This window comes from Phycodurus eques, chromosome 10 (assembly GCF_024500275.1).
Source record: "Phycodurus eques isolate BA_2022a chromosome 10, UOR_Pequ_1.1, whole genome shotgun sequence".
Taxonomy (NCBI): Eukaryota; Metazoa; Chordata; class Actinopteri; order Syngnathiformes; family Syngnathidae; genus Phycodurus; species Phycodurus eques.
Genome location: NC_084534.1, coordinates 16,197,422 through 16,216,374, shown reverse-complemented (window position 1 = coordinate 16,216,374; position 18,953 = coordinate 16,197,422). Strand labels below are relative to the sequence as shown.

The 18,953-nt window shown below is 41.7% G+C and overlaps 1 protein-coding gene across 4 annotated transcripts; it reads right to left on the bottom strand.

Annotated features, from left to right (window-relative positions):
* Positions 1–342: 342 nt before the first annotated feature.
* os9 (OS9 endoplasmic reticulum lectin) lies at positions 343–18,650 on the bottom strand. 4 transcript variants are annotated; one of them, XM_061687863.1, is made up of 16 exons: positions 18,414–18,493; positions 18,160–18,217; positions 16,901–17,083; positions 14,170–14,233; positions 14,021–14,097; positions 13,838–13,936; positions 12,775–12,976; positions 10,035–10,190; positions 9,815–9,930; positions 7,626–7,689; positions 7,427–7,509; positions 7,146–7,343; positions 4,947–5,145; positions 2,852–3,019; positions 1,639–1,748; positions 343–1,447 (listed from the first exon to the last, which is right to left on the bottom strand). In XM_061687863.1, exons 2-16 carry the CDS (start codon positions 18,199–18,201, stop codon positions 1,313–1,315), a joined length of 1,896 nt encoding a protein of 631 aa, XP_061543847.1. In that variant the 5' UTR covers positions 18,202–18,217; positions 18,414–18,493; the 3' UTR covers positions 343–1,312. The 4 variants fall into 4 exon arrangements, with proteins under 4 accessions (XP_061543847.1, XP_061543849.1, XP_061543850.1 ...); XM_061687865.1 differs by lacking the exon at positions 18,160–18,217 and having other exon boundaries at positions 18,414–18,650; XM_061687866.1 differs by lacking the exon at positions 18,160–18,217 and having other exon boundaries at positions 7,626–7,686; positions 18,414–18,649.
* Positions 18,651–18,953: the final 303 nt, after the last annotated feature.

The following is an 18,953-nucleotide window of genomic DNA, read 5'->3' as shown; positions in this document are numbered from 1 at the left end:
TAGAACACCTTTGGGATAAATTAGAGCGGAGACTGAGATCCAGGCCTTCTTGTCCAACATCAGTGTGTGACCTCACAAATACACTTCTGGAAGAATGGTTAAAAAAAATTCCCATAAACACACTCCTAAACATTGTGGACAGCCTTCCCAGAAGAGTTGAAGCTGTTATGGCTGAAAAGGATGGACCAATGACATATTAAACTTTATGGATTTGGAATGGGATGTCACTTACATTCATGTGAGTCAAGGTAGGTGAGTGAATACTTTTGGCAATATAGTGTATATACAGGCGGAGCCATAATTATTCACAAGTCCACAAATTCAACCCTTCAAATCCACCTCTGAAAGATCAGTAGACATTTTTATTCTTAAGGACTCCACAATAGTTTTGTTGGAAGACGTTTCCACTTATTGAAAAGGCTTCTTCAGTTCTAAATCTTAGGTCCCCTAAGTCCCTTGGGGGTGGTCACATGAGGGTTTTTGTTGCAAACTGTGCCTGGTGTATGACGTGTAGCTGTCATCTCATCAATAGGGGAACTCTACACCTTAGATTTTGAACTTAAATGCAAAACATTCTCTACAACCAAGAAGAGTCAAGTTGCTTTGATTAAACTTTTGCAGATTACCATGACCAGTCATGGTGACTACAACCTACTTTTCTTCTTCATTGTATCTTTCCTTGCTTTCAATTACTAAAGTAATACAATTTAAATAACTTTATTGACAGAACAAAGAAACCACAACACTGAATATTTACCATTCAGTTTCTCATATATGCCAACCCAAAGGGAAGATGGCGTTTGTCTAAAAATCCTAAAGTGCCACATCTTGTGTAATGTACACTTGTGTTTACTGACAGTTTCATCCCTTGTATCATCATTATACAGTCAAAGGTAAATGACCTGTGCAAGAACTGAGGTTGCACACAGTTGGGGACCTGCAAATAGCAACATAAGTGACCACGATGGAAAATAGGCAGCACGACTGATTTAAATATTCATAAAATGTTGGCATTGTCCATTTCCTGATTATTTTTTTTTTTCAGCCATCGAGAAAAAGGGGGAAAAATGCATAACTCATTCAAGTAGAGCTGACAGTGATTCTGTCGTACCACATAAATCTTTAAAGACGTATTGCAGACTCCGGACAAGCTTCAGGAAGGTGTAAACATGAGGTCATGTCACCATCTGGCTTTAATAGCAATAAATGAATCACTTCGTCAATTGGGGGCTGCGCTTCAGAGTCTCCCCGCCTCGCTGATCACCACCGGCGTACACCTTCACAATGGCGGCACTGAGCGTGTTGAATGGGCTCACAGATCTACGTCGTCCGAGTCATTGCTGGAAGACTGGGACTCCTCTTGGCCGTCACCCCACACAAATCTGTAGTTGTTCTCCAACTCTTGCTGTCGCTTTTGCTCTTTGTGAACTTCCTCTGTGCCTCCAGTCTTGGAAACCAAAAGAACAAAGCGTCACTGCTTCATCCTAATCAATGAGCGTATATTTACTCAAGAGCTAATGTTGGGTATAAAAACACACAAGCACAGCTGCGTTCAGGGTCACTCGGGTCAGAAGAAGAAAAACAAATAAATAAAAAAATAAAAATAAAAAATAAAGTGAAGCCTATAAAATATTTTACCAGCAGGTTTATGAGGAGCTCTCGGAATGACTTAGTGTCTTCTTCGGTCAACCACTGATCACCTGCCTCATCTGCATTCTTTCGTGTCAAGATCTTCACCTCAATTTTACCTAGAGAAGAAAACAGGAGGGGTGTGGGGTGCTTTTCTATTAAATTTGAGCAAGCCATCAACAAAATAAAGGGCATGCAAAGCAAAACGTATGTACAATGAATGGATGACAGCCAGAGCACACACGTGGATGAGTTTCATTTCAAGCCTCTGTAGAGAAGGCTTCCTCGTTTGAAGTCCAACTAATGCGATAACTTTTAGGTCTTAGTCTGATCGCCCATTTCACCAACTATCTTCCCAATACATGAGAGAAACATATGAGTCATATCACTGCTTATCTTTCATGATGGCCAAAGTACAACCCCAATTCCAATGAAGTTGAGACGTTGTGTTAAACATAAATAAAAACAGAATGCAATGATTTGCAAATCATGTTCAACCTATATTTAATTGAATACACTACAAAGACAAGATATTTAATGTTCAAACTGATAAACTTGACTGTTTTTAGCAAATAATCATTAACTTAGAATTTTATGGCTGCAACCCAAAAAAGCTGGGATAGGGTTATGTTTACCACTGTGTTACATCACCTTTTAACAACATTCAATAAACGTTTGGGAACTGAGGACACAAATTGTTGAAGTTTTGTAGGTGGAATTCTTTCCCATTCTTGCTTGATGTACAGCTTCAGCTGTTCAACAGTCCAGGGTCTCCATTGTCGTATTTTACGCTTCATAATGCGCCACACTTTTTCAATGGGAGACCGGTCTGGACTGAGGCAGGCCAGTCTAGTACCCGCACTCTTTTCTACGAAGCCATACTGTTGTAACACGTGCAGAATGCGGTTTGGCATTGCCTTGCTGAAATAAGCAGGGGCGTCCATGAAAAAGTCGTTGCTTGGATGGCAGCATGGTTAATGATTATTTGCTAAAAACTAAGGTTTATCAGTTTGAACATTAAATATCTTGTCTTTGTAGTGTCTTAAATTAAATATAGGTTGAACATGATTTGCAAATCATTGTATTCTGTTTTTATTTATGTTTAACACAACGTCCCAACTTCATTGGAATTGAGGTTGTTGGTTAAAGCAGCACAATGATTAGAGACAAGAGGGGGGGGGGAAACAGCCATAAAGTTTACGTTAACACTCCCCATTCATACCTTCAGCCTTCAGTCCTGCTTTCTCTAGCTGTTCTTTAACCACGTCCTTTATGTGCTGCCACTGGGGATCTCCTTTGCCCAACTCCTGTATTTTGAACTCCCCATCGGAGCTGCTGCCTGTCTTATACTTAGTTATTTTGATCTTAATATGGTCATCAGCATCTTGGTCTGGGGTGACGAGACAAAAGAGGGACAAACAACTGGCTGTCAGAGACATGAATCCTCACGTAGACGAGAGCACGAGAGGACAGTCGAAAGCAGTGTTAACATATCGATGATCGGGCCGGTTAAAGTCAGTAAAGGACATTGTCGGATGTCTCTAAAAGTTTATCATGGTGGTGTGGGGTGTGTTAAGACTGATTTTATTCCTGTTCAATCAGCTCAGACAATGGTTGCGCTTAAACTGTTCAATATTGAAGCAAACCCTTGTGTGTGGTCAACTGCGTTCTTTCAAGCCACAGCCAAGCCTCAGCTATTGTGACACGAGACAGATTGATAGCCAATCGGGAAGCGACCCGAGGCTCGCGCTGATGCCGGACACAAACAGAGGAGCAAAACTTATCCCACAAGTCAGTCACGACAATAAAAATGACAGAGGAGTTCCATCCACAATGTAGTTACCAGATAGGCACTAAAGGTTTACCTCGCAGCTTTATTTTATTCTTCTACTATTTTATGGATTTTTCAGCAGTCTGGCTGCCCTGTGACACCATGCTGTCCTCACACAGGTCAGTCCTGCTACTACGACAGAAATCCATTTTAGGGGAAGAGATTTATGATTGTCGATGGAGTTCAATTTCATCCCTGCTGACTGCCAGAATGCGGTGCTGAAAGCACTGAATATTCCCTTCGCGCATGCGCAGTTCGAGTACGCATACCCAAAAAGTCCCCCTGGTGACCTGTAATGGGTATAACTTTCAGTGCCACACAGGGCTCAGTTCCTCTTTTCTTCTTGCGTACCTTTTCGCATTATGCTGGATACAGCAACTGGAGAAAAATAGAAATTGTCTATCGGACATAATTTCCCTGTCGCTGGTAGTCTTGTGACTGTTAAGTCGGAGCTGCGACGCTTCCCCCTCCAAAGGCTGCGACGATGATTTGGTTTGTATTGAGAAATTGTTTGGCCACAGTGGTGTCTTCTTTCTTTGAGACCCGGTGTGGTAGAATGACTCTCTAACCTCTCCCAATGAAACTAAGGAAAGGTTGTTGACGCTATTTGTTGTGCGGCAAAAATATCTGTTGTCCGATTTAGCCTGGTGTTGGCGCCCAGGCTACTCTGCTCTGCTTCGTATTTTGTTCTTTAACCTCCTTTTCTCTGGAAAAGGCGGCATTCGCATCCCCTATCCCAGCTTATGGCGTTGCGATTTCTTGAACCGAGGGGGTCCCAGCTGTGCTGGGTTTATAACTTTGAACGGTGACCTTTGCTGGTGACTAGCGTTCATGCCCCCACTCCCAGCATTGGTCGTTGCGGCTTCTCATTGTGAGCCGGTTGTAGTACATAGTTGCCACGTGTGGCGCAACGTAACTGTTGTTTGCCGTGACGTAACTGTTGCATCCAAGCTGCTCGACTCTGACTGGTTTTGTTAGTCCCGCCTCCACTCGTTTTGTGTTGGTCATCTCAAGTGCACTACATAATGTCACTGTGTACATTTGTTCTCTCTTTGTGGAGAACATTGTAAAAATGTATTATTTAATATTTGTAATTAAAAAAAAACATCCTTTGCATTACAAATATTGGAAGTCTATTGAAGATGTTATTTGTTAATATTCCAATTGTATTCCAAAAGAAAAAAAAAATTGTCAAAAGAAAAAAAAATGCATTTTCACTAAGCACACACTTGTCGATTTTTACATTGTCATATGTGTAGTCTTTCCTATTAAATAAAATTTAAAAAAAGGTTAATATGTCCAATCGGTGTGTGTAACCCACGTAACATTAGCTTTATGTGGCTTCATTCATTCTCTGCATCAAATCCATGTGTGTGCCGATTCTGGGATGGAATATTACAACCACATTTGACGTGCACATGGGAGGAAGGTGACAAAGATGGACACAGGGAAAAAGAGTGGCGTCAGAATAGGACAGTCAGGTTACCGGGCTGCTTTGGAGCCAAGCTGGGGCTTCCCCTGGTCGGGTCGTTGGCTCTTTGAGCTCCTGTTTGCTGCTCGGGGGCCAGCTCGTCTTTCTCCTCCAAATGGTCAAGAAGCTTGTCAAGTGTCGTCTCCAGTGCCTGCGTAGCCTGCGTGCGATCAAACTCTCCTTTCAGCCCTTCTGTCTCCAATTCTTGCTGCGCCTATACAACCAAAAGCAAAAACGTTAGTCCTCTTGGTGGTGACCTGCGCTTTATCAACTTCACAACCATGGAATTGAAACGTTTCAAGGTCACAAAACTTGATATTTGACTAATATTTTCGGTAAAAATGAATTAAGTATCAGTGTTCAAAACACCGGCATGCATGAGATTGTACAAGAAAACAAAAAGCAAATTGCTGGCATGGATCCAGTTTTTCTTTTTTCAGCACAGCAAATAATATACAGTGGAAGTTATGTGACGTAAACACTCGAACTCATATTTAAAAAAGTCTTCCATTTGTTAATAATAATAAACTTTATTATTAACAGTGGTTAACTTGTTTTTACAGTTGAGAACCAAGTAAGAATGTAAAAAAAAATGAGATGGGTGAAATCACCTTTGCATTACACCATCATTAAAGGGGAGTTGGTATGTTTTTTTTTTTTTTTTTTTTTTTTTTTTTTTTTTTTTTTTTTTTAAAAAGAAACTGCTGCGCCCAAGAAAGAACAACCTATTCGAGACAGATGAGATGTCAATCATTTGCAGTGCACTAACGGGCTGACTCGCAGCCGGACACCAGCACGTCTCCACAGCCTCACGCTGACCTGTTAGCTTGGCCTTCAGGAGCCATGCTGAAACTATTTTGGAATATCCACCTTAAAAAAAAAATCCCATCCTTTGTTTGCTAACAACTGGACAAGACTATCAAACAGAGCCAAGAGACTTCACGCAGCTGAGAAGATTTAGAAGTGGCATGGAATCATCAACATTTCTGCTCGAGCAATATCTTTATTACCTCTTTTTGTGTTTTAATTGATAGGTCATTCCCAAAAAATAAAACTTCAAACCGATAAATATATTGTTACAGTAAGACTATTATGAATTATCAGACATGCTACCAATGTAGTAGTTTGGATAACACTGGCTTGTTTACAATGCTAATGCTAGCTTACTACTGATAGCACTAAAGTGGAACCAAGATAAAACAGACCCCGATATAACGGATATTGGATAAAACGGACTGTCGGGACTGACCAATATGTCCAAAACTAATTTCCATTTGTCACTTAAACTGTAGTTGACAAAGTCTTTTAGTTCCAGAATTGGGCACTGTTGTTTACTGGCGTTGTGGCGCAATGCAGGCAGAAAATGGGACTGACTTATTTCTGGGTCACAGATTTAGAATATGACTAGATCAAATTCCAAAAGATATGCCTCCCGTGCCTACGTGGTGGCCATGTCTAATGTGGGGCACTGACGTGGCGGCCATGTAATGCTGGTTATATCTATTGTCTATTGTGCATAAAACGCTGTGCAGAGAGAGAGCGGCATGGTGGCAGTGTTAACTCTGAGGGATACAACACCCCAGTCTCTGGAGTCTGGAACATGCTATTTTTGGTACAGTAACACTTTTTTGTCAAGTCGTTCACCACTGGCAACAGATTTGGGACTAGGAAGCACACTAATTCCTCACGGCTCATGAAAGCGACTCGCCTATGATGAGTACTGTACGTCAACGTCACCATGAGCAAACACGCCGGCGTGGTAAGTTTGGATAAAATGTGAAACTCAAACATTTTCAAGCTTTTTTTCTTTTTATATTTAGTCATCACAACTTTGTACTGTATTGGGTGTTTTAGGCCACGGAAAAACAAATTGTACTGTATAGAAATATGGGGGCATATGGCCTCAAAAAAAAAAGTGCTTCAATGTAACAGACAAACGGCTATATCGGACGACCCCCCCGACCCCGCTCCTATTAGTACGTTATATCGAGGTTCCACTGTATTTTGTTGAAGCTGGACAGCATTCCCTGTGACATTCCCTGTTACAGTTAAGGTTTAGTCAACAGTTTGACACTTGAACGCGATATTTCCATTTCCATTGTTTCGTATGGAATTTTTTTTTTTTAATTTAAACAAATTAGAACACCTAAGCAAGACTGTGTACGTCCATAGAGTTTCCAGTTTATTTGTGTTTTTAATTTAATTTTGACTCACCTCATTTATGATGTTGTCAAACTCTTTTTGCATCGTTTCCTTTATCTTCTCAGTCTTATCAGCCGGCACAGAGACGTCTGCCATCTCATCCTCAAACTCCTGAAGCAGCCGTTCATCTTCATCATCCTCTCTGTCGTCTTTGCTGTGCTTCACGGATCCCCTTTTACCCGCTTGTTCCTTTGCTCGGTTTTGTGCTTTCTGCATAGGAACAAATGCACTGAAATGGAATACAAAGGCACTGCAAAGACGGATGCTGTGTTGATGTGTAAGAAAGCACCAACCTTTTTATTACTCTCCTTGAGATGCTGTACAAATTTCATCAGGTCTGATGGGTCAGTGATGATTTTAAAGTTGAAATTTTCAACTGAAACATTAAAAAAAATATTATTTGTATACTTTTCTAACCAGTGCAGATTTTCCAAAGACGTCAATACAATAAACAGCTGCAAGATTGTATCAGTAGTGAAATGTAAAATTTACCTTCATTTCCATCATCAATGATTTCATTGTCTGTGATTGAGTTGAAGCCATCATCAACTGCCTGCTGAGAGAACAATCTGGTCAGAGGAGTATAGTTAAGTTACACCCTTTAGTGGTGTATCAACATTCATTCATTCATTCATTTTGAATAGTGCTTGTCCTCATTGGGGCAAAGGTACACCCTGAAGTGGGCACAAGCCAATCGCAGGGTAAACATTCACGCTCACATCCACACCTGAAGACAATTTAGAGTCTTCAATGAAGTTAGCATGCATGTTTTTTGGAATGTTGGAGGAAGCTTGAGTACCTGGAGAAAACCCATGCATTCAAACTCCACTCAGGAAAGCCAAAGCCAAGATTAGAATTCAGGGGCCTCATCTACAAAAGGATGCATACGCACAAAAACGTGGCGTATGTTCTTTTTCACGCCAAAGTTCAGATGCATCAAGAGTGAAATAACTGTGGAAATGTGCGGTGCCTCACGCCGACTTCATGGCTGACGTACAAATGTTTCTACAGCTGTTGGTCCTTTGGCGACACTTAGAGGTGATGCTGGGGAACTGTTATAATAAATAAGTCTATTCCCCCGCACATGTAGCATGTGGCTGCGACTGAGTGTCCTCTCCTGTGTATTAAAATAATTGAGTACGGTAATCAAACATGAGTCAGTTTTTGATATTCTCTTTGATATGCTGACATACTTCTATTTGAATTTAAAATATTTATTACAAACTAAATACCATACATACAACATTTATGAATGACCCTTTATCTCATAGGGCTGAGTGAAGGTTGTTTGTTGTGAGTTATGAAAATACATTGTATTTACGATGGGGGTAATCAGAGTCACCCACGTCCTCCCACCACCCCTGAGAGAGCAGCATCAACCATGATTGCAGCGACTCTCTCCTCAAATGGGGTGAGGCCCTGCGTGCCGGTTCCTCTGCCTGTTTTGGCCACACTTTGCTGTCTTCCGCATCCCATCCACCTTTATGTCTGACCACTGCTTTTTTAGTTCAGCGTTTGTGCGCTATTCTGACCCCACAGCATTGCGAGCCACACACACGCAGTCCTTTGTTTTGTTGGCAGTGTGTATTGAGTCGTCTTGTTGCATGATGAAGCTTCTCCGATGAGTTTGGATGCATTTGTTTTCTAAATTGCCAGATAAAATGGTTTTGTAGACTTCAGAATTCATTCTTCTGCTCCCATCATGAGTTACATCATCAATAAAGACTAGTGAGCCTGTTACAGAAGCATCCATGCAAGGCCAAGCCACGACATTAACTCAACCATGCTTCACAGATGAACTCATGTTTTGAACCATAAGCAGATCGTGTCTTTCTCCATACTTTGGGCTTTCCATAACTTTGTCTTTGTCTCATCATTCCATTAAACTTTTTTCCAAAACGTTTGTGGGTCATCTCTTTCCTTCTTTGGAAAATCCAATCTGGCCTTCCAATTCTTTTTGCCGATGAGTGTTTTATATCTTGTGGTATGGCCTGTATGTTTCTTATCTCAAAGTCAAACAGTGGCTTGTGATACCTTCACCCCTGCCCTGAGGAGGTTGGCAGTGATGTCACTGGCTGTTGACTTTTGGTGTTTCTTCACAGCTCTCACAATGTTTCTGTTATCAACTGCTGTTGATACCCTTGCCCGACCTGTTCAATGTCTGTTGCTCAGTACACTAATAGTTTCTCTCTTTTTCAGGACATTCCAAATTGTTTTAATTGGCTATGCCCAATATCTCTGATCAAGGTTCCCTCTTCTCTCAGCTTCAAAATGGTTTGCTTTTCTCCCATAGACAAGTCTCTGGTTTTCATCTTTGCTTAACAGTAAATGCAGTTTTCACAGGTGAAATCCAAAGCCAAAAACAAGCACTAGCTAATGTTTAAGTAATCAATCTAAGAGGCAACACCTGAGCAACTGGAAACAATCCATCAGTCACATGTTCCAATACTTTTGCTCACTTTAAAAGTGGGTGGCTTCAAACAAAAAGGTGCGATGTCCTGAAACAATAAAAGCTGGAATTCTGAACTTTTGTCTCATATTCATCTTTTGATCTGAAACCCAAATGTCTTCAGTATACAACAAAAACAAAGGAATTGAGCTTGCCGTTCCAATACTTTTGGAGGGGACTGTATATATTTATTATATAAATAATGTGAAATTGTACAAAAGAAAATGTGTACCTCACTCTTCTCATGAGAAGAGCTTGTTTTTGAACTTCCTGGTTTTGTAATTCCCTCCCAAAACTGAGAATCCTCTGGGTCTTCTGACTCTGCATCCTCAGACATGTCAGCAGAAACTGTTAAAAAACACATTCATACCAGACAAGAAACAAATTAAAGAGATTAAAAAAAAAAAACAATACAATATCAGTAATTTGCTCTTTGAAGGATCGATATGCACCTTTTCGGTCAGACTGGTCCTGGGCATCGCTGGGTTCTGGTGATGCTTCTTCTGCCCTTACAGCCACCGGTGACTCCGCCTCCTCGTTACTGGCCAACATCTCATCAAGACTCCTCAGCTCCTCAGAGATTTGTTCCACTTTACGCTTTGTGTCGACTGGGAATTAAAAAAAAAAAAGAGGAGCAAATCACAGAGCCTTCTCAAACAGAATACAAATAATTTCAGAAAATATGCCACATAGCTACCCATAAATAAAACAAGCATTTTTTATTTTTTTTATAGTCACTTCAACTGAGCATCAAACAGGGATGAAGAAGTGATGGATAAGTTCTGCATCCAGGAAAGGAACTTGGAGGGACAGACTGGTAGACTTTGCAAAAAGGATGGAAATGGCTGTCGTGAACAATTTCTTCCAGAAGAGGCAGGAACATTGGATGACCTACAAGAGCGGAGGGAGAAGCACGCAGGTGGATTACATTTTGTGTAGACGATGTAATCTGAAGGGGGTTACTGACTGTAAGGTTGTGGTAGGGGAGAGTGTGGCTCAACAGCATAGGACGGTGGAGTGTAAAATGACTCTGGTGGTGGGTAGGAAGATTACGAACACAAAGGCAGAGCAGAGAACCATGTGGTGAAACCTGAGAAAGGAAGAGTGTTGCACGGCTTTTCGTGACGAGGTGGACAGGAGGAGCTTCCAGAAGACTGGATCACTACAGCCAAGGTGATCAGAGAGACAGGCAGGAGAGAACTTGGTGTAGCTTCTGGCAGGAAAAGGAGACTTCGTGGTGGGACAGGAAATCATACATGGGAGAAGTGGGACAGAGAGGACTAAGGAGAGGAGAAAAGAATACATGGAGATGCAACGTAGGGTGAAGGTAGATGCGGCAAAGGCCAAACGAGGCATACGATGACATGTATGCCAGGATGGACACTAAAGAAAGAGAAAAAGATCTATACAGGTTGGCCAGACAAGAGGGATAGCGATGGAAAGGATGTGGAGCAGGTTAGGGTGATTAAGGATAGAGATGGAAATGTGTTGACTGGTGAAAGTTGTCTGCTGGATAGATGGAAAAAATACTTTGAGAAGTTGATGAATGAGGAAAATGAGAGAGAAAGAAGAGTAGAAAAGGCAAGTGTGGTGGACCAGGAAGTAGCAATGATTAGCAAGGGGGAAGCTAGAAAGGCATTAAAGAGGATGAAAAATGGAAAGGCAGTTGGTCCTGATGACATACCAGTGGGGGTATGGAAGCATCTCGGAGAGGTGGCTGGGTGAGAAGATGTCTGAGGAATGGAGGAAAAGTGTGCTGGTGCCCATTTTTAAGAACAATGGTGATGTGCAGAGCTGTGGGAACGGAGGAATAAAGTTGATGAGCCACACAATGAAGTTATGGGAAAGAGTAGTGGAGGCTAGACTCATGAGAGAAGTAAGTATTTGCGAGCAACAGTATGGTTTCATGCCTAGAAAGAGTACCATAGATGCATTATTTGCCTTGAGGATGTTGATGGAAAAGTACAGAGAAGGTCAAAAGGAGCTACATTGTGCCTTTGTAGATCTAGAGAAAGCCTATGACAGAATACCCAGAGAGGAACTGTGTTACTGCATGCGGAAGTCTGGAGTGGAACAATAGTTTGGCTTCATGCCGAGAATGAGTATCACAGATGCATTATTTTCCTTGACGGTATTGATGGAAAAGTACAGAGAAGTACATTGTGTCTTTGTAGATCTAGAGAAAGCCTATCACAGAGAACCTAAAGAGGAACTGTGGTACTGCATGCGGATGTCTGGAGGGGCAGAGAAGTATGTTAGAATAGTGCAGGACATGTATGAGGGCAGCAGAACGGCGGTGAGGTGTGCTGTAGGTGTTTCAGAGGAGTTTAAGGTGGAGGTGGGACTGCATCAGTTTCAGCCCTGAGCCCCTTCCTGTTTGCAATGGTGATGGATAGACTGACACATGAGGTTAGACAGGAATCTCCAGAGGATGTTCGCAGATGACATTGTGATCTGCAGTGAATGCAGGGAGCAGGTGGAGGAACAGAAAGGTGAAGCCATGTACTGGAAAGGAGGGGAATGACGATTATCTGAAGTAAGTCAGAATACTTGGGGTCAACAATCCATTGCAATGGTGAGTGTGGTAAGGAAGTGAAGAAACAGGTCCAAGCAGGCTGGAACGACTTTAAAACTTTATAAGACAGTGGTGAGGCCAGCCATGATTTAGGGATTAGAGACAGTGCCACTGAAGAGACAACAGAAAGCAAAGCTGAAGGTGCCAGAAATGAAGATGCTGAGGTTCTCTCTAGGAGTCACCAGGTTGGATAGGATTAAAAATGAGCTCATCAGAGGGGCGACGAAGGTTAGATGACAAAGTTAGAGACGGCAGATTTCGATGGTTTGGACACGTCCGGACAAGAGACAGTGAGTATATTGGGAGAAGGATGATGAGGATGAACTACCAGGCAAGAGAGCTCGAGAAAGACCAAAGACAAGTTTGATAGCGGTAGCGAGAGAAGACATGAGGGCAGTTTGTGTTAGAGAAGAGGATGCAGGAGATAGGCTTACATAGAAAAGGATGACACGTTGTGGCGACCCCTAACGGGACAAGCCGAAAAGAAAAGAAGACTTCAACTGAGCATCATCTTGGATTTTAGTAATACACCAGGCCCCCCACTGCTTCAGTGAGAAATTAAGCAAGATGCTCTCTCAGTGCTGCATCACTGTGACTTAAGAGGTTTGGTAACTCACAGACTTGAGCTTTGACATAGTCCATGTACTGTTGTGCGCTTAGTGCCGGCTGGCATGTGATCCCCTGGGGCTTGGCAGTGGACGGAGGCCGCAGTAATGGATGCTGGCATGTACGACTGGTATGAATGGTCAGCACGTAGCGGCATGACTGCGGCTCGTCCACTCGGGCGATGTAGTCACCCGAACCGTCTTCACACACAAACTGAGGGGGAGAAAAAATATTCACTCATTGTCGTTATCATTAGGTACATTGTACTGTCAATCCATCCATCTTGTAAAGCACTTGTTCTCATTAGGACCATCCCAGCTGAATGGGTGAGAGGCGGGGTACACCTTGAATTGGTGGCCAGCCACAAATCGACAAACAACCACACACACACCAATGGATAATTCAGTCAACAATATCTAATTATGAATGTTTTTGTTTGTTTTTTTGCCTTTCATTTCCTGTCTTGTCTTATTTAATGTACCACACACTATATCAGACCCTCTTTGATGAGAAATAGATTTTAGAGTTTAAAATCTTCCAAAAAGGCCTGGTGTAGGACACAGACAAGAAGTTCACACGTATCTACTGCAAGCGGCAAGCTGCATTTACCCCCATCCCTAAAATTTACTTAGCAATTTTCCTGCTTCAAAGGTCATATCAGAACTGAACCGTAACAGAGGCTGAATGCATTCTGTGTTTAAAAGCGTTCCATAAAAAACAGGGTGTGAGACTCAATTCTCCCCTTCCCACCTGGCACTGGTGTTGTCACGCATCTAATAATCTGATTGTGTAGCTGTGTGAAAGAAAAACAGTTACAGCAATATCCTGCTTTGCTGTGTTCTGCGTAAAAGGCATAGGTGAATAAATGTCAGATCTATTGTTTTGGCTTTACGTGGCAATTCTGTGGGATCTCTGTGTGAAAGAGCTCTACAGTCTACATGAGGGTAGTTCCAAACCAATGCAAAATACAAACATCATATAAACATACTGTTTGTTTTGGATCTCATTAGATTGTGCAGTTAAGATTGTGCTGCTCCTAATGAATTCTCTGCTGAAAGTTTATTCAAGTCTCACCCGGACTTCAGCCTCCCTGTGATTCCCGTTGATGTCACACTTAGAGCCGTTCACATACGTCTGACTGTGAAAGCGTTTCAGTCTGTGCTGTTTGGAGGCCTGTAACAACACATTATAATACATGATTTTAAAAGTAACTGCTCTGTATTTTCATCAGTCAGGAAGAGAAATCTAAGGAATTACCTTTGCACTTTCATTTCTCCAGTCAAATTCAGACTCAAAGTAGCCCAGGAAGAGAATGTCCCCTTTGATTTCTGAGTCTGAGAAGTGAAAAAAACCTGCCTAAGAAACAGCCTTGACAAAAAAATGCCTAAAGCAAAGATAGCTCTTACCTTCAAGATGGTACTGTCTGATATGCTGACCATGGCAGAACTCGTATGTCCACCAGTCTTTTGTCTGAGGGAATAATAAAGAGCAAATGTTTTAAGATAAACAAACAACATTCATTGTTATATTGTACTTGTTTAATAACTTCCATTTTTTTAAATCAGTAAATGTCAAATTATAAGCCAATGTACTGCATTAGAACTGCTTCTCTGGAGCAATGCATTGAAAGTGAATGAACCACACGTTTGTTTGATCAAAGAGAACCATGACACTGTGGATTTGGTCTTTTTTTTTTTTTTTAAATGATTGCATGACAGGACAAAGTCCACAAGGGCCTGCATAGACTACTGTATTACTTTGCCTACATTCACATTAGAGACAAACACATGCAAAACACTGGCTAATTAGAAAAATAGCAGCAAAATCTGTGAGTAACAAAAATATCATCCCAACGAGGAGTATAATATTTATATATATAGAGAGGAGGCATTGTATTCACTAGTGAGCAGTAGTGATACAGGGTAGATGATGGGATGAAACAGTTAATATGAAGTACAAACACTGCAACATGATCAGTCAATATTGTTGACATTCAGTACAATACTACGCTTTCAAGCTTTGTTGCATTAATGACCTTTTCCAAAGATTTGTGACAGTAAAACAGTTACTAATTTAGTAGAAGAGAGCTTCCTCCCACTTTCCCAAAAACATATCCATTTATCCATCCAACCATTTTAAGAGCATTTGTCCTCATTAGGGTCACTGGCCAGCTGGAGTCTATCCCAACTGACTTTGTGCAAGAGGCAGTGTACGCCCCCAGGACTGGTCACCAACCGACCGCAGGGCTCATATAAAGATAATTATTAGCACACATTCACAAGTACAGTGGATATAAAATGCCTACTCAAATGCCAGGTTTTTGCAATATATAAAAATTAGACCGAAAACAAATTTTATAACTTGTTCGACCATTAATGTGACCTATAACATGCTAAACTCAATTTAAATCTTTTAGTGATGGCAAGTTCAACCAAACGAGATAATGTGGTTGCACAAGTGTGCACACACTCATAACTAGCGATGTGGCTGTGTTAAGAATTAACCAATCACATTCAAACTCGTGTTAAACAGGAGTCAGCGCGCACTTACCACCATTTAAAGTGCCTCTGATTAACCCCAAATAAAGTTCAAATTCTAACAGGCTTTTCCTGACATTTTTGCAGTCACATCTTACAGCACAAACCATGGCCCGCAGAGTACTTCCAGAGCAACAGAGGTTATAGGTATAGGTATAGGTGTTTATAGGTAGCAGTAAGGAAAAGGGTACAAAAATTATTTCCAAGGCATTAAATAGGCTATACAATGGAACACAGTGAAGACAGTCTTCATCCGGGGGAGAAAATATGGCACAATGGTGACATGACCAAGCATCCTGAGCATCCCTCCAAAATTTATAAAGACGAGAAGAAAACTGGTCAGGGAGGCTGCCAAGAGGTGACAGCAACACTGAAGGAACTGGAGGAATTTCTGGCCAGTACTGTCTGTTTAGTACATGACAACAATCTCCCGTCATCTTCATATGTCTCGGAAATGCGGTAGGGTAGCCAGATGGAAGCCTTATCTTTCAAAGGAAAACATCCAAGCCCGGCTACATTTTGAGAAAATACACTTGAAATCACCCAAACACGTGAGAAAATGTGTTATAGTCTGAGGATGAACCTTTTGGGCATAATTCTAAAAGGTATGTTTGGCACAAACACAAACTGCTCATCACCAAAAGAGCACCTTACCACAGTGAAGCATGGTGATGGCAGTTGGGAATGCTTTCGGGCTGTTTTCCTTCAGCAAGAACTGGGGCTTAAATCAAGGTAGAGGGAATTATGAGCAGTTCCAATTCAAATACAAAATCAGTGTTAGCACAAAACCTTCAGGATTCTGCTTGAAACCAAAACAATGTCAGGAAAAGACGACTAGAACATCCGAATACGTCATCACTGCGCCTCACTTGCCAGGCATGACTAATCGATTTACGCTTAATCCAACTGTTAAACAAGTCAAGCATATGCTACTGGCAGGAGCAACCAGGTAGCCTCCAGGCCCGCGGGAGTGTGAGCAGGTGGGCGAGCGCGTCGGCGGCGGCGGTGGACGTGACTCAGTGAGTCCCATGGAGGCCCGGGATCCTCGGCTGCGGCTTTGTGACTGGAGTGTGGCTGGCTTGGCCGAAGCACAGTAGAGCAGAGCGAGAGACGGGGTGAGATAAAACACGGTGGTTACCGGATGGCCCCACTGCCATAAATTGCAGGTTTCATCATCCATTTTGCAGAGCAGAAAATGGATGGATGGATGGATGGTTTCTACATACCTTTGTCAAGGGGAGAGAACATGGGCCAAGGAAGGTCCCATAAAAAGATGAGTCACCACTTGAATCAACCCAAAATAATTATAATGGCACGACCAATCTGTTCACCACCCTGCATGAACCAGGAACTAGCCTGCTAACAAACAGCTGCACAAACAATTGTTTTGTTTATATTTTAGCCTTGGTGGAGGTCCGTTCTCTACCGAATCACATTTGGTTACATACGGTCAATAAAACAAGTCTCATGTTGGCCTTGAGATTTTGCACAGTATTGCATATTTCTGGGTGAGCAAAATTTTATTTTAAGATGCTGTTGTCCTTCATATCAATATACTTTTAGATCGATTTCTGAGCATTATAAGACAATGTGCACCAACCAACACTAGACAGGGGGGCTCCCGCATGGGGCTGAGTAGATCAGGGATGTCCGGCCCTGTGTACCCTTGTGAGTCAGGATCTGACACCGGGTCCTGATGAAAGCGGACCGCCTGAGCTGGAAGGCGACACTCATACAGCTGTTTGAACTTGCTGGACACCATCATGACCTCATCTGTCTTGGTCTAGGGGGAAACACAGTGATACAACTTAACATTGATCCATGAGACATTTAATTTATAGGGACACTGCAGTGCTTAGTGTTTATAATGTGACGTTTACAATTGTACTGATTTTAGGAATGTGTAACTCCATCTCTGACTGAGCGTCGGAAGTGGTCGCTCAACGAGCTACACGCTTGTGCGCGTAATTTGAGAAGCAATGTAACTGCTGTTTTACATGTTTCACTCATTTGCGTTATTCACCTTACCACTATACACAATGACGTAGAACATGTGTCCTAGTTGTAATCACGACTTCGGAATTTCGCCAAATAAAGTACACGCGGTTGGATGGACAACATTTCACAGATGTATAATTAACAAACCCCCTTCAAAAACTTCTAGGTAAGATCTTTTTTATAATCCACAATCGCATTTTTATTATATATTTTTTCATGCTTCTGCCAAATGTGATGTCAACTGGTCGAGCCGTGCACACATTTTTTGGGACCCATCACTGGCCAGGTCCCTTGTGATGTTCTTCAGACCCGCAACGATGGGTCAGATTTTTCGTCGCTTCCAAAGCCATGAATTCTATCAATTACAAATTTATATCCATGTGCTATTTATATCCCTTTCTATGTATTTGAACAACTTAAGGAGTGTTTGTTCATTCTAAACTCTTAATTTTTTTTCTCTCTGCATGTTTGAGTGCCAAATTAAACCTCATATCACCTGACTGCCATCTCCAAAAGCTGCCTATTATTTTGTAAACTTTGGCTTTCTATAATTATTTAAAGTTCATCGGTTCATCATTATTATTTCTGTTTCTGTGTTTGGCAACCTTTCCAATGACACAAACCTTTTTGAAAAAAAAGATACAAATTAAGAATGTTATTTAAGTTGGATGCTTAAAATCTCGACCCCTATTGACATTGTATTAAGATGTTCATCAGAGAATGGTGCATTTTCAGAAAGTCACAATCAGTATTGTCAGACGAAAATGATATGCCACTGCAATCATCTTTAAAAGACCCGTCTAGCAATGCGGGTTTTCATGTAAATCGATTAATCTGTGATAGCTTTACACACATACGTACCATAACAAGTTTAATGGAAATGAGGATGTTTTGTTGTGACATCTGTCAATTGCAGCTGCTGCGTGGGAAAGTTTTAAAGCACGTCATGCAAAAACAAGTATTTGCACAACACACAAATAGAGGCACAGCAAAGGAAATAAGTCTAAGCAAGCGTAGCTCAAGCTTCTGTTTTCTATAGGCCATGTTAGTGGAAGCAACAGTCGTTATGAAAGGTACAAGCTAACTATTAGCTCCATTTAAATCCCCTCACTCACCTGCCCCATAATGACAGGATCGGGAAGAATCTGAATCTCATATTTCATCTCGTTCAGTTCTTCCAAGTTTAAAAACGCCGAGACACAAATGGGGCATAACAATAAGAAAAGGTGTAATCTATTTCGCCTCCGTACTATGTGAGCAGCCATGATTGACTCGCGCCGTCCTCCACCCCTTTCTTCCTCTTCCAGTTCTTCCACCGTCTCTTCTTCTTCGTCGCCCTGTTCTTCTTCTACGCAACTAATGCGACAGTTTGGTTGAAACGAATTCAGGCGGTTATTAGTGTTTTACTGTCAGCCGGATATGTAAAAATGATTTTAACTACATGTCTCAAACGGGTCAAATGTGTACACAGACAAAAATTGTGTTTAGATGGCATAAATTATGTAGGATGTCTTCAACGCTATGTGGATGAGTTGGAATCGTGGGTTTGGCTGTGTTATTGTAACTAATTAGATGAAGGTGTACGGCGTATGTGAATGTTTTGACCTGTTTGTGTTATTTCTCGGCGAAAAGGCAACTTTAGATGAAATCAAGCG

Bases quoted from the DNA above. Each gene is read 5' to 3' on its own strand.
- os9 (XM_061687865.1), bottom strand. From the start codon at position 18,563: ATGGCTGCTCACATAGTACGGAGGCGAAATAGATTACACCTTTTCTTA. The intron at 5,146-7,145 runs GTGAGTCAAAAT...TTGGTTGTATAG, and splicing joins TTGACAACATCATAAATGAG to GCGCAGCAAGAATTGGAGAC. The intron at 3,020-4,946 runs GTAACCTGACTG...TCGTCACCCCAG, and splicing joins CTTGGCTCCAAAGCAGCCCG to ACCAAGATGCTGATGACCAT.